General features: G+C 44.6%; 1 protein-coding gene across 2 annotated transcripts in view; it reads right to left on the reverse strand.

The window, feature by feature from the left end:
* Positions 1-24,015, reverse strand: part of ctnna2 (catenin (cadherin-associated protein), alpha 2) — a 665,994-nt gene that overhangs the window by 106,232 nt on the left and 535,747 nt on the right. For both annotated transcript variants that reach the window (XM_036933400.2, XM_036933401.2), the window contains one exon: positions 18,975-19,127. In XM_036933400.2, the coding sequence (XP_036789295.1) occupies positions 18,975-19,127 (153 nt within the window). The remainder of the gene's footprint in view (positions 1-18,974; positions 19,128-24,015) is intronic.

Genomic DNA, 24,015 nt, shown 5'->3' on the forward strand with positions numbered 1-24,015 from the left:
AAGAGAGGAGTCACAAAAAGCACAAATAGAAATAAAATGAATCACTAACCTTTGATGATCTTCATCAGATGACACTCATAGGACTTCATGTTACACAATACATGTATGTTTTGTTCGCTAAAGTGCATATTTATATAAAAAAATCTAATTTTACATTGGCGCGTTACGTTCCGTAGTTCTAAAACATGCTGTGATTGTGCAGAGAGCCACATCAATTTACAGAAATAATCATCATAAATGTTCATGAAAATACAAGTGTTATACATGGAATTAGAGATATACTTCTCCTTAATGCAACCGCTGTGTCAGATTTTTTTAAATGTTACGAAAAAAGCAAACCATGCAATAATACAGCGTTCAGACAACAAAGCAGCCAAAAAGATATCCGCCATATTGTGTAGTTAACATTAGTCAGAAATAGCATTATAAATATTCACTTATCTTTGATGATCTTCATCAGAATGCACTCCCATGAATCCCAGTTCCACAATAAATGTTTGATTTGTTCGATAAAGTTCATAATTTATGTCCAAATAGCTTCTTTTGTTAAGGCGTTTGGTAAACAAATCCAAAGCTCGTTCAGGTCCAGCCGAACGTCGGACGAAAAGTTCAAAAAGTTATATTACAGGTCGTAGAAACTTGTCAAACTAAGTATCGAATCAATCTTTAGGATGTTTTTAACATAAATCTTCAATAATGTTCCAACCGGAGAATTCCATTGTCTGTAGAAAAGCAATGGAACGAGAGCTAACTCTCTCGTGACCGCAGAATACGAGCCTGTGGCACTCTGCCAGGCACCTGGCTCAATCCCCTCTCATTCGCCCCCACTTCACAGTAGAAGCCTCAAACAAAGTTCTAAAGACTCTTGACATCTAGTGGAAGCCTTAGGAAGTGCAATATGATCCCATTTACACTGTATATTGGAATGGCAAAGAGTTGAAAAACTACAAACCTCAGATTTCACACTTCCTTTTTGGATTTTTCTCAGGTTTTTGCCTGCCATATGAGTTATGTTATACTCACAGACATCATTCAAACAGTTTTAGAGTGTTTTCTATCCAATACTACTAATAATATGCAAATATTAGCATCTGGGACAGAGTAGCAGGCAGTTTACTCTGGGCACATTATTCATCCAAGCTACTCAATACTGCCCCCCTGTCACCAAGAAGTTAAACTACGAGAGCAGCGACAATCAGTATTAGTCACAGTGTGTGATCTTAATAATATAAGTCATTTCTGCATGAAGTCACCTCGCACTTTGTGACATGAGCTCATTGTGACCTTAAGCTTTCAAAGATCAGCGGGGAACACCATTGACGATGCAATGGACACACGGGTCACGGGCCATCATAGATGATGCAATCGGCACACAATATTCCACAAAGGCGGCCCCGGGTGCACCTTAATTTGGGAGGACGCGCTCATAGTACAGGCTGGAACGGAATCAATGCAATGGTTCTCGAACATGTGTCAGATACCTTTTCATTCACTCCATAACAGGCATTATTATGAGACATCCTCCCCTCAGCAGCCTCCTGTGATGTGCACCGTGCACGTTTATGACCAGTGTAAGAGAGGATATGCTGGTTTAATTTCGACCGAACTCTCCTATCCGTATTTACAGCACATATCTGTGATTAATTGCACCCACTTATCGGGCAATCCTTCTCACAACAATTGGGTATAAAACAATAGCTTCAGTGCATGGTTTTGATTAGAGACGAAGAGAGAGAAAAAAAGGAGAAAGAGGACAAATATCTGCCTAGATGGACAAGGCTTGTTCGGGAAGAATTGGATAACACATACCCTTCGGCTGGAAACGGGGCTAATATTTTCTCGAAGGACTCAACCTCCAATAAATTACGCTCGCATTTAATAAGCTATGTCGGGCCAAATCACAGACTCCTTTAGTATCTATCCATTCACCTAATTAATCAGGTACCCATATGTTGCTAGCTTGTTTTATTCCGTATTTGTACCCCGGTAAAAAAAAAAGATGAGCCAAGGCCTCTAATTAGGAATGATTATCTATTTTCCGTAATGAGAATTGATGGCTTCTCTTCTGCTCCACAAAGCACTTTCTCTCTCTTTCTCCCTCTCTCTCTCTCTCTCTCCTCCTTTCCTCCCACCTAAACCTCCACGAAGACGCCCTTACGAGTGCAAATCAGGGCCCTCATATGAAACGAGAGGCTAAATGAGGCACTGTATGATTAATAGACCTCATTTCCGGAGGGTTTGAGTTGCATGCCAACGATAGCCCACTTCACCTTGCAAAGCTTTCTGACGATTCGATTTAGACTGTGTCACAGAAGTCAAACAACTTACTGAGGAGTGTCGTCTTGTACCCCCATCGTAGCCCCCACCCCCCTCCGACTCCGGTTCCTCTTGAAACCAGGAAAACTTAATTAGATCACCTAACTTCTCATCTCACTTCTTACCTCTTCAGGTTTAATAAAAAGAGGGAGACTGAAAGAGCTGTGTAATTGTGGTCGTGGAACAAAAAGATCTCAGTGACATGGAAACGTGATCTAATTCAATTACGTTCTTCCCTCCTTAGCCATTTCATACCAAAATAGACAGTAAAAATAGACAGTACTGACAAACTGTATCTCAGAAAGCAGAAGAAAGAACAATGAAGAAAACAACGTCATTTCCATTTCTATTTCTTCTACCCAATTTTTCAAAAAAGCAACACGCGATTCCTCCCCAGGAGAGCCATGGAACAAGCCCAAATTAGCCCCCTTCAGAAGGTGTGAATGAGTGTACAGTAATCCAGTGACACCCGTGGGGGTCATTCTCCCTATCTCCACGTAATCTGTGAACACCAAAATGGCCGCCCATTCTATGTTTCTCTCTCTCTCTGTGTGGCTTGGCAAGCCCGTGTCTAATGTTATGTAAACAGCGTACTGCCGCCGCTCGCTGATTTGACAAATGTTAATATTACATGAGCAGCGCCTGGGCTCCTTTGATGATAAAAGGCGAGGCAGGCAGCACAGCTCACAAAAAAACTAGGGCTTCCCCTAAGGGGACGGGCGTAGGGAGCGACTCCTTGAGGACTTTGTTTGTTGACTTCTACATTTAAAAAAAATTACGCCACTTCGGGGGTTTGGCACGGCATCGTATCTTCACGGTGACATCACTGCAGTCAGAATGGAGGATAGTATTTCAGTTGAAAACAAGAGACAATCTTGCATATAAATGCTGGGGGAAGAGTAGAGGAGAGGCTTGAAAATGTAAAATGCATTAGTTAGAGAGTTGGGTGGGTAGGCATTACTTATGAATATGACTGAAAGGGCCTGTTTGAAAAATCATAGAAAATCAGACAGAATCATTAAAAATCGTTGAGAATCATTAGAAATCATCACAGTCACCCTTCGTTATCGAGTTTGATACAGTAACTAATTGCTATTCGGGGCAGACGTTCTGGGCCGGGTAGGCCATCTGCAAGTCCGTGTTTAAAATCAAAACCCTTTTGACCCGATGCTCATCTGGCACAGAGTAACACACAGCGAGCAAATTAGGAAGATCTTGTGGCCTTCAGAACCATCACACAGCTCATTATTCCTTAATTGTAGATGATTTTGAACTCAACCCATGGAAAGGGAATCCTGCGTTGACTGAACACGGACAAGAATATTGAACATTCTGACGGACTGTGTATTCTGTATTATGTGAACCCTTTCCTTACATGGTGTAGAAACATGAACAAGTTTCAGCGCAGAAGAACTGGCAGTACAAACCTCCCATACGTAATGAACATTTAGGGTCAAAGACAAAGTGCCTTTGAGATGTCTCGGGCTTTTCGCAACGAAACACGAATGCAGTGTCTTCAAATATATCAAGGTAGCCATTCTGCCCGTTGAAATATGTTCAACACAGTAAGGAGTCTTCAAAATGATTGAAGAACTTTGAGTTGTTCCCTGAATGCCAGAAATATTTGTCAATGGCAAATAGTGACTGTTCTCTACTGTAGGCTACTGTTTGAGACTCCCAATTGAAATCTATAGATGAGAGAGGAAGGGAACGTAAGTGAGAGAGAGAGAGAGAGACAAAGAAAGAAAGAAAGAAAGAAAGAAAGAAAGAAAGAAAGAGAAAGAAAGAAAGAAAGAAAGAGAAAGAAAGAAAGAAAGAAAGAGAAAGAAAGAAAGAAAGAAAGAGAAAGAGAAAGAAAGAAAGAGAAATAAATAAAGAAAGAAAGAAAGAGAAAGAAAGAAAGAAAGAAAGAAAGAGAAAGAAAGAAAGAGAAAGAAAGAAAGAGAAAGAAAGAGAAAGAAAGAAAGAGAAAGAAAGAAAGAGAAAGAAAGAAAGAAAGAAAAAAAGAAAGAAAGAAAGAAAGAAAAAGAAAGAAAGAAAGAAAGAAAGAAAGAAAGAAAGAAAAAGGGAAGAAGAGAGATTGGGACAGCATGTGTGCATGCGCAAGTGCGTGCGTGCGTGCCTGTGTGTGTGAGCCAGAGTAAGCATTTCACTGTTGGTCTACACCTGCTGTTTAAGAAGAACGTGACAAATAACATTTGATTTGATTTGAGAGAGACAGAGAGAAAGAAGAAGTTGTCCGATCTGAAGGAGAATGATCTCAGAAGTGTACTCTCTTAACAGTACTCCCTCCTTCAGCCGAAAGGAGAGATCATAATACCGCTCTTTCTCCTCACCTGTGCCCTTCCTCTATCCAATTTCCCATCATCCCTCCATCTGGAGCCTATTCTCTTCATGTGTCCACGGGGACCGGGCCTTCATTAGTGGCTGTACCAGCACCTGAGAATTCCACACACACCTCTGCTTCTGAGATATCCCATCACAAGAGTGTGTGTGTGTGTGTGTGTGTGTGTGTGTGTGTGTGTGTGTGTGTGTGTGTGTGTGTGTGTGTGTGTGTGTGTGTGTGTGTGTGTGTGTGTGTGCGAGCGCACCACAAGACAGTCCAGGCCAGAGGTGAAGGAAACCGGAAATTCCTATGTCTGTTATCTCCCATCTCCAATCTCCCATCTAGTCTCTCCCTTAAAAGCTCTTCATTAGGAAGGGTCTCTCTCTCTTAACCCCTGGCTGTCAGAAACAAACTGTCCTGTCAGCTGGGTCTTGAATGTCTTTACTGGTGGCCATCTTAGCTGAGAGTATAGACGCATAGACTTACTGGCGGGAACAAGCACACTCACACGTGAATTTCTGAAGACACACACACACAGGCACACACACACACAGAAATTCACACACACACAGAAATGCACACACACACACACACACACACACACACACACACACACACACACACACACACACACACAAAGCACGTGTACTAAAGACAAACCCAGGGGTCTAAGTCAGCCGTGGGGACTGCAGACTGCAGTTAAGTGGATCACACACACGTGACCTTGAGAGAACTGTAGAGAACCGCTTCTGGTAGAGGAACAGATTTTTTACGAACCATTAACCTTGTCGGTCGAGGTAAAATGGCGGTCGGTACGTGGCTTAATTTGCCCTCGTAAAATGGTTGTCGTATAGATGAGAGTGAAGGAAAGCTCTACGCCCTGGTTCGGTGGTTGTGTCCCAAATGGCCCCCTATTCTCTCTTTAGTGCAATACTTTTGACAAGAGCACATATGGCCCTGGTCAAAAGTAGTGCACTAAATAGGGAATAGGGTGCCATTTAAGACTCATTCGGTATGTTAGAGATGCAGTCGGAAAAGGGGGAGATCGATATTCCCAATCAATCTAAGCTTCCAGGGAATCGGCTTGTACACTGGGCTACAGACCTGGCTCACTAGAATCCATAAAACTAATAATGTGGAGTTTGGGCAGTTCTTGGGCGAAAGGAATGCTCCCATTACCAAAAGAAATCATATAGGATTTCCTGGGAAGCTTCTCTTCTTGACGTTTGATTTAGATCCAGTGATTCAGTGCTATTCAAAACTAGGTGAATCACTCAAAGACAATAGAACAAGTACACTTCAAATCTGCAAAATGAAAGATGATAATTTCACTGTATTTTTAGTTATTTTTGTCTCCCTTTTCATTCTTGATTTTTTAAATTTTCTATTCTAAGAATCACTTTTTGTCACCTAAAATATCGGAGATATCTATCAGAAGATATATTTTTTTTTCGGTCCATTTCTTTTCTGTTTCTATGGTGGCCTGTCTTATTGTTTTTTTGTGATTCTAGGCCTAAAATGTCAGAGGAAATGTATCTATCATCGGTTACAAAATAAGTCATTTTCTCTTTCATACAAGCTCTCTGGGGTCTAAGTGTTTTCCTCCTTTATCCATCCCTCCCTCACGCCCTGGTCTGTTGTTGGTCAATTAATTTTAATAGACAAAGGGATGAAGAGGAAATTGAAAATGATAGCACATATTACACCTATAGTTCTCAAGGTCTTTGTAAGAACCACAACCACTGCTGGTATTATTTCCCCCTTAGTACGTTTCCTATTATCCAGCACACAGCATCTATCTCCTCACAGTGAGTATCTTTGTAGTGTCAGCGTAAACCCAGATGACTGAGGTGTGGAATTCAGATGCTGTGTGTATGTGTGTGTGTGTGTGCGTGCGTGCGTGCGTTTGTAACATTGAGTCTGTCAGAAAGGGATTGATCTGATGTGAGGTAGATGTCATTGGGGATGCCTGTTGTCGTAGGCAGGTGTGTGCAGTCTAGTGTAGGTGTATATATGGTCCTGTATGAGTGTTTATGTGCGCCTGTGTGTGTGCGCGCTCCAGTGTCTGCGTGACAGTTAGGGGAGACAGAGGGCCCCTCTTCCATCCTTCCATGATGGAATGGGGATAGACTTTAATTTAAGTTACATGGCAAGCTGGAGCAGAAGGAGATGCTGGAGAACAGGCAATTGAGGGCCTCCAGAGACATTAGTAGCGTGTCTCATGTTTACTTTGCCCTTTCAGACCGGGCCTCGTTCAAATCCGGGTTAAAATAGTATTCAAACTCTTTCGGATATGTTATCGATGCTCGATTGAGCTCACCTGGCGCAATGGCAAACCCCGAACCCCGCCCATCGAGCGCTTACAGCAGGCTTGAGCAAACACTCCAAAGGCGTCGGGAGATTTCACGTTTTTTTTTAAAACTCGGGTATGACTGCTGCTTCCTGTCACTAACGTGTGAACATTAACTGGGGCATGTCAGCAACACGGTGGAATGTGTGTGCATCCCGCCATCGTCAATCACTGGGAATAAGAACAGGATGAGATAGATAGACAGGAAACATGTAGGCATAGAAATGGAATTTAACGCTGGTCCACCCACCGCGGTGCATTGAGTTGAATGCGAATGTCCCTTCTAATGATTCTATGCGTGTAGCCATCAGACATTGTATGTGGCGCTGTCACTATGTGTCTGCTTCGCTACACAAACCAATTTCTGTTGGTGTCTGGTCGCAATATTTTGTTTACGTTCTGTCTCGTTTTTTTTGGGGGGGGGGGGGGGGTGAAGGATAAGGACTTGAGTTTGAGTTTCTGATGTCCTTGAGTAATATGATTAAAATTGACAAGATTTCCTTTCCCGTCTCTATATTCTTTTTTCAGCATAATTGCCTTGAGTTGACTAATGGTAGTGTGTTATATACTTTGAGTATGAGCTCTGAGTACTCAACCAGTCTCTTAACACATGAGTCCCAAATGCCACTCTATTCCCAATATTGTGCACTATGGGCAATGGGCAAACGAAGTGCACTATGAAGTCAACATGATGCCATTTGGGACACGGCCTGAGAAGGATGTTTCCTCACAAACACACCTTGATCCATCACTGATGAGATTAAACAAATGGAGTTACGAGCCATTACGAGAAAATGTAACATGTCTAGACATTTGTACCACATGTCTAGATATGTTTGGGCTCCCGAGTGGCACAGCGGTCCAAGGCACTGCATCTCAGGGCAAGAGGCGTCAGTCACTACAGGCCATGATTAGGAGTCCCATAGGGTGGCGCACAATTGGCCCAGCGTCGTCCGGGTTTGGCTGGGGTAGGCCATCATTGTAAATAAGAATTTGTTCTTAATTAACTGACTTGCCAAGTTAAATAAAGGTTATTCAAAAATACTGCACAGTGCAAGACCACACCAACCCCATCTTGAAGCACAAACAACTATACATTAATCAGACCCTCTTCTTCCTTCGTTGTACTTCATCTCATATAATCCACTAAGTGGATATTGGCGAAACATGACAGGAATTCCTCCTCCGCCGTTGGTTGAGGTGGGTAGTGGAACGGTGGAAGACTATTCTTCCCTTCCTCTCGACACGCTTGCAGATGGCGGTTTCGTCTCCAAGCTTAGTTATCTACTGTTAGAGAGACCATTTTCCTGCATGGGCATCTTCTTCACTGACCTTGTGGGCGCCATTCCACCTATAATTTACCCTCAGGATTGCGTGACCCAAAGCCCCCCCCCCCCCTCTCTCTCTTCACACTAAAATGACCTTCAGAGGAGAGGTGTCAACTGGAGGTGATATTGCTAACTGGGATGTTTCTGGAGGAGGACTGGGCTAATGTACTGTGGCTCATGCAGTCGGGACTCTCCAGGAAGAGGGCATGTGGCAGTCAGAGTCTCCCAGGGCCGACATCTGGCCAGATCTCAAGTAGTAGGCTGATTTCTCCCTCCCTCTCTGTCTCCATTCCAATACTCTTCCAATCAAATCCTCTCTCCCTCCCTCTCTCTGCCACCCCCCCCCCCCTTCTCCAGTCCAAACCTCTCTCCCTCCCGACCTCTCGCTACCTCCCTCCATCTGCCTACTCTCTCTCTTTCTATATCCCTCCCTCCTTCTGCCCTCTCTCTTGTCCCCGCTGGTCCACAGGGACCTGGGCAGGACATAATGGGCCACTAAGCAGCAGTTACTGTATTCTAGATTGGAGATGAAAAGGCTAATTCCGCGGGCCGGCCTTTCAATTTGGGGCTAATCGGTCCTTACATCTCAAAACCCTGTGGCAATGCAATCCTGGTTCAGGCCTGGGCAGTTTGGGTTCACTTAATTGTTTTAGATATCTAGGGAAAGGATACTAGTAGACTATAAATAGGTCTAAGTACTCTCTATACACTTTCTCTATTAGATACACCATTGAACCCCCGTCTTCATGTTATTATATTATATATTAATGAAATTAATTAAGAACGCTTCAAGTGTTAAGGACAAACATTTCCTAAAATATACATCAATTAGCTGTGTTTGTTCCTGCATTTAGGTTACCTTTACACTTCTCTAAGAGAGCGCTATTATTACTAGTCAAGTAATAATGACTGATTTCTCCGGTGTAGATGAATCAATGTTAGGTGTGTTTGTTCCTGCATTAAGGTTACCATTATGCTTTTGACCTTTCATAACGACTGTATTCCCTGCCACTTAAAACAGCTCCTCCCACGCACGGGGACTTTAGGGAAACGCACAGCTCACATCAGCCACAGAGCAAAAAGAACATGTCTCACTTAGACGGGTTCTATCGCTCCAGGCTAAACAAATGGCCGTGAATGCCTGAGGAATGTCGAAACCTAGTATCACTACTGCCATGAGGCATATCCAGCTCGCAGATATCAGCGACTTAAATCATTGTGACCAATCAGAAATGATACATCAGATCTACCAAAGGAACCTCTTTAAACATGTTCCAACACAACAACTGAAGACGTGGTGGTTTTCAAACGGACATATTGGTGACTGGGATCACTCTCTGCTAACTTTCCCAAATCCTCAGGTCTTCCAGAACATCTTGGTTGAAGGACTCTGGATTTCCTGCTTATTCCCTTCTAATGCCGGGAATTTTTCAACCGAGATTACAGGAAACATTGGGATTTTTTTTATTTTAAAATTACGTCAGTCAGTCAGTGTTGCTGATAGACACCAAGGCTATTGCTGCTCCAGTCCCAATCCCAGTGTCTGCGACATCTTAGCTGTAGCCTGTGGCTTTATGGATCTGATTACCCTACAGCACAGTTAACGATTGCTGAGCCCAGGAGATTTCTGACACCGTGTGCATTATGGATCTATTTTGTGTTCTGAGATGTATCTATCAGATGTGGGTATCAGGCGACCGCAGGTCATCTGGAGAACAGGTGTGAACGGTGGAAAACGGGTGGCGAGACGCCAATCTTGATAGAGTTCCTTTTCTGATGACTGATTCTTTTAACCTCGGAGTAGACCTAGTCCATCGCAAAATGGTATCTTTAGCGGGAGATGAAAAGAGGGCTGAGGGGTTGGGGGTGTAGGAGGAGGAGGGGGAGTTGATGTATCTCTTTCTCAATCCCTCCAAAAAGCTGTCTCCTGCCTCCCATCTCCTGTGCCCAGATTTCCTCTGAGGCCCATAACTCCCGGGCGGAGCAGGGATTAACCATTTGCCCAAAGGTCTGGGTCATCACAAATAGACTTGTTCCAACAGCCATCCATCCACCCAGCCCCCCCCACCGCTGTCTCCCGACACGGCAGCTTAATGCACTCCGCACCCCGGGATAATATTTACTGCCGCAGTCAGTCTCGCGGCGCGACGCCCCGAAGGCCGATCCGATATTGGTTACATTCAACTCCCTCGATTCTGTATAATCATCGGCAATGTTTTTCTTCCTCCCTTCGTCGTCTCCGGGTCTTTTCTCCCTCCCAGTATGGTCGCCGCTTTAAATCTAATGGACGGCGAGTTAATGAACTGACGCAGCAGAAATGAAAACAGCGTTCCAAGTCCTCTTGCGTAAAGGGGGGCAATATTTGAATAGGGCACGGAGAATGACACAAGTCTGTTCGCAGAGATAACTAACTGCTACTTTGAGATTGTAAATGGGAACAGAGTTGGTGGTATTGATAGGTCTTATTACTGCTGACTACATAGAAAATAGACAGGGGAGATGTGTGCTTCCATGTACCCTTAAGATTACAGGTTACAGTCTATTAGCCTTTGACCTCTTTAGGTTTAGTCCAGGTTTTACTATAAAGAGAAACACCAATGAACAACATGGACAGCTGCTTTTCACTTTTCACTTGAATGGGGCAATGAAATCCATTTAAGACACCTTTCTTAAAGGTCGGACTATAAGTGCAGGAATGACTAAGGCTTAAAAGACATTGCTATTTTATTGTTTCTAAAATCTCAGCGATAGCAATCGTCTGTTGTAAACAATGCATTATTAATGGGAGCTAGCGTTCAAATATTAGGAAACAGAAAAAACGAAATTAAGAGTAGGGGCGAAACAAATGCTATTCAAAGCAGGGAGTTTAGGGACAAAAGCACTACAGGGGTGTGTAATATTATCATGGGACGTCGTACTACAGATAAAACCAGGGGACCATTGAGACATCATATTAATGAGGACAGGCAGGGGAACAAGACAGGGTGAGAGACAGACAGAGAGAGAAAGAGAGAGAGAGAGAGAGAGAGAGAGAGAGAGAGAGAGAGAGAGAGAGAGAGAGAGAGAGAGGTGGGGGTAGAACTGGTGAGGCAAAAGTGGCTACTTTGAAGTGCGAGTCAAAGTACAAGAAAAGGGGAAGGAGGTGAAAAAGGGGAAGGAGGTGAAAAAGGGGAAGGAGGTGAAAAAGGGGAAGGAGGTGAAAAAGGGGAAGGAGGTGAAAAAGGGGAAGGAGGTGAAAAAGGGGAAGGAGGTGAAAAAGGGGAAGGAGGTGAAAAAGGGGAAGGAGGTGAAAAAGGGGAAGGAGGTGAAAAAGGGGAAGATGGGGTGGAAGAGGGGTCATGACCGAATGTGGTCCATGAAGGAAGGCTAGGGGGGCAGTTCAGGGGACACGAAGCCAGAGAAGGGGGTTTGTCTCTGGATTTGAACCACATAAGTCATTTTTTAACTGGTAAGCACGGCACGGCTGTTAGCTTTAAACAGGTAGCTCTACAGTATCATGCTGTGGCTAATTTGTGAGGGAAAACCCCTAACCTATCTCATACACCTTATCTGAAACATTCAGACCATAAAGGACGCACTACTACTGACATTGACCCATTGTGAGAAGAAAAAACATCGGTGAAACAAAAATTGCAAAACAAACTAGAATTCCTTCCTACAGACAAAAGGAGTACAGAGGCAGGCACTGATTGGCTGGTATAGAGTTGAGAGAAAAGAGGGCAGAGGTAGCCGTCTTCAGAAGATCCTGCACAGAAACACAAAGGGAAAAGGCCCTAAGGATGGGACCGTAATGAGTCTCTCTCCGGAGTGGCCTCCTGCCAACGTCGAGCCAAGGTCAGGGACGGGACCTCGCTTCAACATTGGAATAGTGATGGACCGCAACGTCCTTGTGATGTCCAATGAGGGTAGCGTCTAAACTAATATACCACCGCCTCACAATAATAATGAAATAAATGTTTCCCCCAGAACAGAAGACGGGAGGCAATTTGATAGCCGGGACTAAATAATGTTCATCCCGTATTTCAGTTAATGAGAGCATGTCAGGGTTTTGGTCAGCGCTAATATAATAGAGACTGAGAGGCTTTATTGTTAATGAGGGAGAGATAATTAAGAGGGTATCAACTATAGTGGAAGAAAAGGAAGGAGCGAAGGAGGGAGAGAAAGAAGAAGGGGAGGGAGGGAGGGAATAGCGTCAGCTTTGGTCTTTGAAGAGAGGCGAGGATCTCCTCGTTGGAAGTCTTTCTGGGATGGCAGGTCAGATAGAGGTATGACTCATTACAGGAGTGTTGGGATTTGATGAGAGCTCTGTAGCCACAGCACTAGCCGGCCCTGACATAAGGAAGGCAGCTGGCCAACAGATCCCTAACACAGAGAGGGCATCTGGCCAACAGAACCCTAACACAGAGAGGGCAGCTGGCCAACAGAACCCTAATGCAGAGAGGGCAGCTGGCCAACAGAACCCTAACACAGAGAGGGCATCTGGCCAACAGAACCCTAACACAGAGAGGGCAGGTGGCCAACAGAACCCTAACACAGAGAGGGCATCTGGCCAACAGAACCCTAACACAGGGAGTGTAGCTGGCCAACAGAACCCTCTATTTTTTTGTTTCTCTCTTTTACTACTGTCCTATCTCTGTCACTCTTTCTCTGTCACTGTCAATCTTTATCTAACTTTCCCCCTCTCTCTCCTTCCCTCCCCCTCTCTTCCTCTCTCCCTATGAATAAGTGTCTACTACGGCTGAAGTTGGGCACCAGGCAGTACAATATCATAATGATGAGAAGTGTAGCTAAAGCTTGTCATACGCCATATATCCCAAACCCCAGCCACAGCCAGTTAGGTCCTATTCCTTGGCCAACTCACAGAGTACCATTTCCCTGCATGCCAAAAAGATGTCCCATTCCATAATATCAAGACCAGAAAGTTTAAATAAAGAGGCTGATGGGGATTGGAGGGGGATGGCGAACCAGAGAGAGCGAGTGTGTTCCTAACTCCAAAAGCCCCAATCCAATTTGGGCTAATTAAGGTCATACAAAAGCTCATCATAAATATTTTCCTTTCTACAGCGCCAAGGTCTACTGAATTATATTCATGTCTTCTTTTTCCTTTGCTCTCCAGTCGTCTCCCGTCTCAGCCAATCAAATTATTTTGTTGGTAATTAGAAGCTTCCTCTGCCCTGGTCGGGCAGGTGCTAATGAGGGTGATGCGATTAAGGAGGGCATGGGGGCTGAACTTGGGGCTGAACTTGGGACTGTGCAAGGTGATCAGAGGGCCTGGGGAGAGGGGCGAGAGGGGGAACTCAGGGCCCGAGACAGACAAGATCAAATACAGACAAAGCAGGCTTGATGAAGGGCAGGTCCAACATGGTAACAACCCCTTTGATACTGAACACTGATCAATGTTGACCTCAGTGAGTTAAAGAGGAAGGGAGCAACCGGCTAATAGCGAACACTCCTTTCTTCAGCAGGATCTAGCAGCATTGGCTTCATGCGGTGATGACGAAGACGATGAAGGAGATGACAAATGACAATAACTTTCGGTAACACACAACTTTCTTAGGGAAAGTGGATGTGTGGGCAATTTCTTCCAGGTATGTAAATGAAATATGTATAGCAGCTTCGGATGAGATCGCAGAGATATAGAGCCATACACAGCCATTTATTTGAACATAACCTACTTCCATACCCATGGGTTGCTATCAAACATATCTAAAGCCCGGTGTACACTACACAATTTTGGCCCCGATGTAGCTGTCCCATACAAGTGTTTGAGATCGGCGACAACAAAAAAACATATCGTCGCCAACTCGGGGCGCGTTGCCTCCCCCCGACGCTCGTTTAACATGAGCAGGTCAGAGACGCAATCTGAGGGCTACCGATCTCGTATTGGAGCACGTTTGATTTGACCCGCACAACATCTGCAATGCTCTTGTAGTGTGAGATGTGCAACGACAAGTTTTGAGAACGGTGATCAGCAACAGCCAATGAGAGCTCGCCAGAGTAGAAGCCGGTGAGATGATGACGTTATTTAGCGTCCCCCAGAATGTGTGGACTCTCAAGCAGAAGCGATGACTACTACTAGCATGCGTTTGTACTTCCACAAAAGCCAACGTGTCAAATCGTTACAGCTCGGACGTTCACAAGCAACATTACTCAATTGGAAATTGTTGGCGAGGTAGTTCAACTCTGTACGGCAAGCGTGATTGTCTGGCTGAAAACGTTTATAAGGCTGCGTCGAGCCACATCTCGTTGTAGCTACGTTAAACCTAATCGCATCGTCACATCGTGGCTTTCGCCAGACAGCGTGAACGTGGGAAACTCAGCGGCTTTAAGATTCTGAAAGTTGTCGAGTGTACACCCGGATTAAGTACCTTCACTTAGACTAATAACACCACATGCCATTGCCCATTCATCCATATGTGTATAATGCACACTTAGAACATACTGTGCCATCAAACAGAAGGGAAATGTGTATATAAATACCGTCATTAAACTAATATGGTGTGTGCGATTGCGATCCATTAATTTGTCCATGATGTGCAGTACTTTCAGACACAGTGCTATGAAATGCGACTAAATACACTTTAAGAAACCTACATTGAGCCATGGTGTGGTGTATGTGTGTGTGTGTGTGTGTGTGTGTGTGTGTGTGTGTGTGTGTGTGTGTACATTGGGTCAAATGCTAATACCGCAACAGCCAAGGATTAATATAAATTACCTTTCAAAAAAGTAATGAACCCCATGTTTCATGTATCTTAACCATCCCTGTATGTGTGTGTGCATGCATGAGTGCGTGTAAGTGTTGATGCGTGTGTGTGTGTGTGTTTGAATCTGTGTGTGCTGCACTGTCAGACTCTGCATTCTGCCTGGCTGACTGGTGTTTCCAGGCTAAATGCCCTTCTAATAGCCCTTTATTTCATCTCCACTACAGAAACTGCAAATAATGTAATAACCTTCACCCCCCCCACCCCCCAACTGTCTGGGAAGGAGCCATTGGTATGTCACATAGTATAAGGCCAATGAATGTGTGTGTGTGTGTGAGCGAGCCTTCAAGGAAGTGGACCGAGCTCAGATGAAAACAAAGAGGTTATACAACCACATTATCATCGTAATAAGGCTAAGGGCAGATATGTCTCTCTTTCAGGCTGAGTCCCAAACAGGCCCCCTATTCCCTTCACAGAGAATAGGGTACCATTTAGGATACAGACTCAGTTTCTCTCCTAACTGCCCTGAGTTGACAAAAACACTTGAAGCAGGAACAAAGTTTCAGTTCGTAAAACTTAAATATAATAATATCCACTGTATAATGGGATGACCTTGAACGTTGCCTGCCCGTCTATCAAAGAGCTCCACTTGCATTCAGTTTCAATCATTTCTGTATTCCTCTATTACATTACAACAAGCATAGAGGGAACATTATGTAAATTCAAGCCCAAATTGAACTGAACATTTTTCGGAAGAGAAGAGGATGTGGAGTGCTCGAACCCAGAGAGAGAGAGAGAGAGAGAGAGAGAGAGAGAGAGAGAGAGAGAGAGAGAGAGAGAGAGAGAGAGAGAGAGAGAGAGAGAGAGAGAGAGAGAGAGAGAGAGAGAGAGAGAGAGAGGAGAGAGAGAGGGAGAGGGAGAGGGAGAGAGAGAGAGAGAGAGAGAGAGAGAGAGAGAGAGAGAGAGAACTCAGGGTTTATGGGATCTCCTTTAGCCAACGCCAATGGTAACAGCTAGTCTTGCTCTGACACATAATGAAAAAGACATTACAAACAAAAATACTTTACAATTTCCATTCATTTACAAACATGTGTGCGTTGTGCGTTGACTTGAAAACATGTGTGCGCTCTGTGCGTTGTCTTGAATTCATTCTGGATATGGGGACTGTGAAGAGACATTGGTGGCATGTCTGGTAGGAAAGTATGTCTATCAGAGCTATATGTACGATCTCAGTCACGATCTCATCCTAAAGATTGATTCTATACTTAGTTTGACAAGTTTCTACGATCTGTAATATAACTTTTTGAACTTTTCGTCTGACGTTCGGCTGAACCTGAACGCGCGTTTGGATTTTTTTTACCAAACGCCCTAACAAAAAAAGCTATTGGACATAAATGATGGACTATATGGAACAAATCAAACATTTATTGTGGAACTGGGATTCCTGGGACTGCATTCTGATGAAGAATGTGAATATTTATAATGCTATTTCTGACTAATGTTGACTGCGCAACATGGCGGATATTTTTTGGGGCTGTTTTGGGCTCTGAGTGCCCTTCTCAGATTATGCTTTTTCCGTAAAGTTTTTTTGAAATCTAACACAGCGGTTGCATTAAGGAGAAGTTTATCTATATTGCCATGTAAAACACATGTATTTTCATCAACATTTATAATGAGTATTTCTGTAAATTGATGTGGCTCTCTGCAAAATCACTGAACATAACATGCCAATATAAAATGAGATTTTTGGATATAAATCCTAAGAGTGTCATCTGATGAAGATCATCAAAGGTTAGTGATTAATTTTATCTCTATTTGTGCTTTTTGTGACTCCTCTCTTTGGCTGGAAAAATGGCTGGGTTTTTCTGTGACTTGGTGGTGACCTAACATAATCGTTAGTGGCGCTTTCGCTCTAAAGCATTTTTTAAATGAGACACTGTGGCTGGATTAACGCAAATGTTATCTTTAAAATGGTGCCTAATAGTTCTATGTTTGAGAAATTTGATTCATGAGATTTCTGTTGAATTGAATGTGGCGCCCTGCAATTTCATTGGGGGTTCCGCTAGCGGAAGATATACCCATTTATTTGTATTTTTTTTAAAACATTTTAGTAATTTAGCAGACACTCTTAACCAGAGCGACTTACAGTAAGTAGTGAGTGCATATATTTTCACATTTCATTTTCTTTCATACTGGTCCCCCGTGGGAATTGAAATCAGAAACATGGAGCTCTACCAACTGAGCTACACAGGACCCTCCCCATCTTCACACCGACTTTGTCAATATGACAATGTTATACCTAGGAGACTAGCTTCCTCAACTCCAATTTAGTTTTAGGTCTTTGACAAGGTTTTGAACCAAATGCAAATGCTTTTAGTTGGATTTAAGACCAGTTTATTATCAAAAGGTATTCTGATACTGACTGTAACTGACTGTAACTTCTGATACTGACTGTAATTCACTGACTTTGGGTGCTGACATGTAGAGTGTGGAATCATCTGCGCACATGGTCATTCTAGCTTTGTGTAAGACCAGTGGCAAAATAGAGAAGAGTAACGGCCCAAGGCACCTGCCCTGAAGGACACCGCAGTGTTCATATCTGATGTTAGAGAAACATCCATTGAAGAACACTCTCTGGGTTCTATTGGCTAAATAACTCTCCAACCATCTGATGGCAAGTGTTGGAAAGCCACAGCAAGTGAATTTCTTCAATAACAATTTATGATCAATAACATCAAAGGCTGCACTGAAATCTAACTACATAGCTCCGACTATTATCTTATTATCCATGTCTTTTAACCAATCATCAGTCATCTGAGTCAATGCAGTACAAGTTGAGTCGCCGTATACGCAGGCTGGAAGCCAGTAGTTAACTGGTTCTCTGAAAAATACCATTGTATTTGGTAAAACACAATTCTCTCCATCAGTTTACTAAGAACATGCAGCAAATTGATTGGGTGGCTGTGAGAGCCAGCAAAGGGTGATTTATTATTTTTAGGCAGTGGAATTACTTTAACCTTGCCAGGCAACCGTGACTCAGAATCGATCTCCACCCTCCCATCAGATGCCCCAAGACTGGGTATCCTGGCCTAGCTGTTGTTTTGTAACTGGCTATTTTGAGACTAGACCAGAACAGAGTGCACTTTGCCTGCCTGCCAGAAATGGGTTCTGTCCCAAATGGCACCCTATTCCCTACATAGTACACAGCGTTTGACCAGTCCACATAGGGTTAAAAAAAATATATATAGTGCACTATATAGGGAATAGGGTGACATTTGGGAAGCACCCATGAGCTGTTTGATCTAGACATAATAGAGAGTGTGTGAAAAGGGTAGCGTGTATGTGCGTGGTGTGACCATACATCAAACAAAGGTGTCTGTTCCTTACTAGGTCAAGGCTACATCAAGGTGTGCCTGGGGCCGGTCTAGTGCTGCTGACCCCGGGCCACGTATAGTATGTTCCTGCAGTCAGTGGTTCAAACTCTCATTCCGCCACCTACTTCCTCTGCCATAGCCAACATATCTATCCTTAATCTGTCAATGAAACTTGAAAACCCCTTTAAAAGGTATGTGACGACTGCGCCTCATGCGTCTGCTTATAGCTCTCTTATTCAATGTCATGACAGTGGGGCTTTCTACTGGTAACGTATACTTAGTAACCCAATAAGAATTATCTTCTGACTGTGACCTTTTGAACTCTGACTAACAAGCATTACCGACCAACACACTTTGCATTTTGAGCTGCAGTAGCTCGGCGGAGGCTTCCTTGACATTTTCCTGCTCTCTCTCTCTCTTGTACCGTCTGGGAATGCAGTATTGACATCCTATATGTCCATGTGGTGTATCAGATAAGCACATCACGGCTCTGCAGTACAAGGGGAAATAAGGAAGGGAGATTGGGTGCGTGGCATGGCGAGAAAGACCGGGGGGACAAGGAGGGAAATTGTGACTTACCTCGACCAGCTTGTTGGCGTGCTCGCGGAACACCTGCGCATACTCCTTGACCTCCTTCTCGTTGCCACTCTTGGCCGCCTCGATGAGCACCAGCAGCGGCACGTTGGTCTCCAGGAACGAGTCGGAGATGTGGTCCATCACCGCCTTCCTCAACTGGAGAGAGAGGGACAGAGTGTGCTTAACCTCGTGTTTACTAAGTGTTTTAACTTTCCATGACAGTGAAGTATAACATATTTATCATTGAATTGAGAGCGGGGGCATAGAGAGAGAGAGAGAGAGAGAGCGAGGGGGAGAGATGGGAGGGGAAGAGGGAGAGAAGAGGGGAGAGGGAGTGAGAAAGAGAGAGTGAGGGGAGAGGGACAGAGAGACAGAGAGCGAGAGAGACAGAGAGAGAACGAGGGGAGAGGGACAGAGAGACAGGAAGCGAGCGAGGGGAGAGGGACAGAGAGACAGAGAGTGAGAGAGACAGACAGAGAGCGAGGGGAGAGGGACAGAGACAGAGAGAGTGAGGGGAGAGGGACAGAGAGACAGAGAGAGCGAGGGGAGAGGGACAGAGACAGAGAGAGAGCGAGGGGAGAGGGACAGAGACAGAGAGAGAGCGAGGGGAGAGGGACAGAGAGACAGAGAGAGAGCGAGGGGAGAGGGACAGAGAGACAGAGCGAGGGGAGAGGGACAGAGAGACAGAGAGAGAGCGAGGGGAGAGAGACAGAGGGACAGAGAGACAGAGAGAGAGAGCGAGGGGAGAGAGACAGAGAGACAGAGGGACAGAGAGAGAGCGAGGGGAGAGAGACAGAGGGACAGAGAGACAGAGAGAGAGAGCGAGGGGAGAGAGACAGGGGGACAGAGAGACAGAGAGAGAGCGAGGGGAGAGAGACAGAGGGACAGAGGGACAGAGAGAGAGCGAGGGGAGAGAGACAGAGGGACAGAGAGAGAGAGCGAGGGGAGAGAGACAGGGGGACAGAGAGACAGAGAGAGAGACAGAGAGACAGAGAGAGAGTGAGGGGAGAGAGACAGAGAGACAGAGAGAGAGCGAGGGGACAGAGACAGAGAGACAGAGGGACAGAGAGAGAGCGAGGGGAGAGAGACAGAGGGACAGAGAGACAGAGAGAGAGAGCGAGGGGAGAGAGACAGGGGGACAGAGAGACAGAGAGAGAGACAGAGAGACAGAGAGAGAGTGAGGGGAGAGAGACAGAGAGACAGAGAGAGAGCGAGGGGAGAGAGACAGAGAGACAGAGAGAGCGAGGGGAGAGAGACAGAGGGACAGAGAGACAGAGAGAGAGAGCGAGGGGAGAGCGACAGAGAGACAGAGGGACAGAGAGAGAGCGAGGGGAGAGAGACAGAGGGACAGAGAGACAGAGAGAGAGAGCGAGGGGAGAGAGACAGGGGGACAGAGAGACAGAGAGAGAGACAGAGAGACAGAGAGAGAGTGAGGGGAGAGAGACAGAGACAGAGAGAGAGCGAGGGGAGAGAGACAGAGGGACAGAGAGACAGAGAGAGAGACAGAGAGACAGAGAGAGAGTGAGGGGAGAGAGACAGAGAGACAGAGAGAGAGCGAGGGGAGAGAGACAGAGGGACAGAGAGACATTGAGAGAGCGAGGGGAGAGAGACAGAGAGACAGAGGGACAGAGAGAGAGTGAGGGGAGAGAGACAGAGGGACAGAGAGACAGAGAGAGAGAGCGAGGGGAGAGAGACAGAGGGACAGAGAGACAGAGAGAGAGCGAGGGAGAGAGACAGAGACAAAGAGAGAGCGAGGGGAGAGAGACAGAGGGACAGAGAGACAGAGAGAGAGACAGAGAGACAGAGAGAGAGCGAGGGGAGAGAGACAGAGAGAGAGCGAGGGGAGAGAGACAGAGAGAGAGCGAGGGGAGAGAGACAGAGAGACAGAGGGAGGGGGAGATGAGCAAACAGAAAGAGAGGATCAGCAGCAGCAGGGGGTTGTAAAATAGTAAAATGGCTGCCCGCGAGGTGTTATTTTACCCATGAGACCTTTTACGAGGGCAGCAATTTGCGACTTATATATTTGTTTATGGAATCGTTTTGCCAAACTGGCAAGGAACACAGTCTTTTCCCCTGCTAAATGGACACTGATGGTATTCACAGTCTCTTCATATCGGACAGTGAAACAGACGAGTGGGTATAGAGTCAGTACAATGACAGTAGACATGTGCTTTATCTTACTAAGAGAAGGACTTGGGCATATGGACCCTTGGAGGCAAGCAAGCACGCAAACACAAAACACACACTCGGAAGGAAGGACAGATGCAAGCACACACACACACACACACACACACACACAGACAGACAGACAGACACGAACTCCAATCGAGTTAAATGTCTTTGGAGTAGCGGTTCAAAGGAGTCAATTGACAAGTCTTGTGAAGTTTAATTTCACGACTATCAGACTGAAGCCATTTGAATGAATGAGCAACTACGGTGGGGACTTCACTTTAGTTTCTGATGCCATCGTTCATAATTAGGCTATAAAGAAAACATTATTGCACCACGTTCCTGGTGTTAAAGAAGTACAGATTTAGAGGGGCAGCGAGGGAGATATGGGGGTACCGGTGATTGACAAGGGCATTTGGCTCCTAACCAGCAATAATCATCAGTCAGTCAAGCGCATTGACACACGCACGAGCGCGCGCGCACACACACACACACACACACATTAGACAGTGAAACACACACTCACCCCTCCACCGACCAATTAAAATCTTAACTGCCAAGCCACAGTGGAGGGACAGTAATGATGAATTATGGCTTGTGGAGGTTTAATCCATCACTCTGGTTCTTTGAGGGGAGACTAGGAGTCTGCCTCCAAAATTGATATTTTGCTGCACTATTATTGGCCAGAGTCATACGGACCCCGGTCAAAAGTAGTGCATGGCATAGGGAATAGGGAACCATTTGGGAGACATACTACAAGCCGGCCAAGAGCTGTAGGACATGACAGGCCTACATAAGCAACCCAGCTTTAGCCAAAATCCCGTGTTCAATAGGTGGGAGATGTTTTAACCCTACAACCACCTGGCCTTTCAGCCTATAGGTACCCGCTAGAGAACGTTCCGGCCCTTTTAGCATATGGATCAGATGCATATCAACCCGCAAGGCGCTGCAAAACATAAGCACCGATGCTTGGTAAATAGTTTATAAACGACAAAAAAAGGGTGAATTGCTTGAAGAAATATTGACGGAAAAATGAATCAATACAAACAACAACAACAACAACAACAAAAGAATAAGAACAATAGTTATTTGTTCAGGTCGAGTCAGGGACGTGTTTTGTATAATTCTATAAAGTCATAGAGAAAACATAGGCCTATAGCCTAGTTTTGTTTCCCTTACAATGAAAACATTACCGTGTAATCCATTTGATCAGCTTTGTTTGTAGGTTCGATTAGTAATAGAGTTAAAGTCATTGATCAAGTCCAGTTACAGCTCCGTTTGACAAAGTAGAAGTGAAAAAAGATCACAATAATATTAATAGAACCAGCCAGGTGAAATGCTGTATTCCTAAACAAAAGCACCGGTGCATGAACTATTGTAAACGATGAATTGCATAAATAAATAGAATATTGTTTGCTTAGCAGCCAGAGCAATGCTGCCGCGCGCGTGGTCATGTGATGAATGCATTGACAGCACGGATATTCTTGGAAAAAGTGACATTTGGAAATAGAGATGCACCTCTGATGTTATGACAGTTATTTGACAAAGGTTGCGTGTCATAGAAACTCCAGAATATGCTCTTTCTGCTACTATATAGAAATCACAACGTTTTACCTGCATGTGACTCTGAAGGAGGATTTGATAAAGCGATGATCCCTTCCTTGCATCTGTAAATTTCACCCATCTCTTCAGGTACAATTTGACAACTGATAGACCCAACATTGTCACTCATCGGATTCTTGTCCATTGAATCTTGTCTATAGGCTAACTCTTCTGTGTGAAATACGTTTAGGTATAGTTTAGGTGCAGTTTCGTTGGGCCGGCTGTGCAGGCTGACTGGCATCGATTGTTTCCCGCTCCACAAGTTGGACAGAGTCAAGTACATGTTTCGCATTATTCTAAAGGCATACTGTAGCATGTAGCATGTCCTCATTTCATTAGTAAGAGAGTTTCGGTAAATAAAACAGTAATGTAACAGCTTATTTTTTTCCCCCAAAGTAAAAGATAAAAGAGAACGATATTAACCCGCAAGGCGCGGTTCAATTATTAACATGATTGCCAATGCTGATAAACAGGCATAACAAACTCCTCATTACACTATTGCCGTTCTACATTAAATCAACCTCTTCACCCTCCTCATCATTCAGTTAAGGCCTCATTTCAATTTGATCGTGAAGTAACTTTGCACAATTATCATCCATTCCATCCATTTCTCATTCATTCAGCGGGCTGGCATTGTTTGCTTCGCTGGATAGAGCCAAATGTATGTTTTGCGTTATTCCAAATGCCTACTGCCACACGTAGCATGTTTTCGCTTCCCTTACAATACATTGGATTAGTAATAGAGTTATAGTAAATCAAACAGTCCCATAACAGCTTATTTTTACAAAGTAAAACATAAAAAACAGAATGGTGTCAACCCCCGAGGCGCGTGGTCAAATGATTTGCTGCTGATAAATGGGCATAACACAAACTCATCATTACCCTATTGTCTTTCTCATTTAAATCAACCGCTTCACCCTCCTTATCATTCAGTTAGGCCTCGTTTAAATTCAGTTGTGAAGTAAGGTGCACGATTGTCACCCATTCCTTCATTTGGCATTCATTCAGTGAGGAGAGAGAGAGAGAGAGAGAGAGAGAGAGAGAGAGAGAGAGAGAGAGAGAGAGAGAGAGAGAGAGAGAGAGAGAGAGAGAGAGAGAGACGCTTTAGCGCCTGGCTGCGTACCAGCATCCCAGAGCACATTGTCTCGGAGGGTTTTTAGGAATAGGTGTGGAAGAAAACAGGTTAAAATGACTCGAAATAATTTTCTGTTTGTGATTTCAAAATTCGGGACAAGTGAACATTTAGGAAAAGTCAGGGAAGGAGCAGGAGATA

This window comes from Oncorhynchus mykiss, chromosome 10, assembly GCF_057628025.1.
Source record: "Oncorhynchus mykiss isolate SJ-2025 chromosome 10, ASM5762802v1, whole genome shotgun sequence".
Lineage (NCBI taxonomy): Eukaryota > Metazoa > Chordata > Actinopteri > Salmoniformes > Salmonidae > Oncorhynchus > Oncorhynchus mykiss.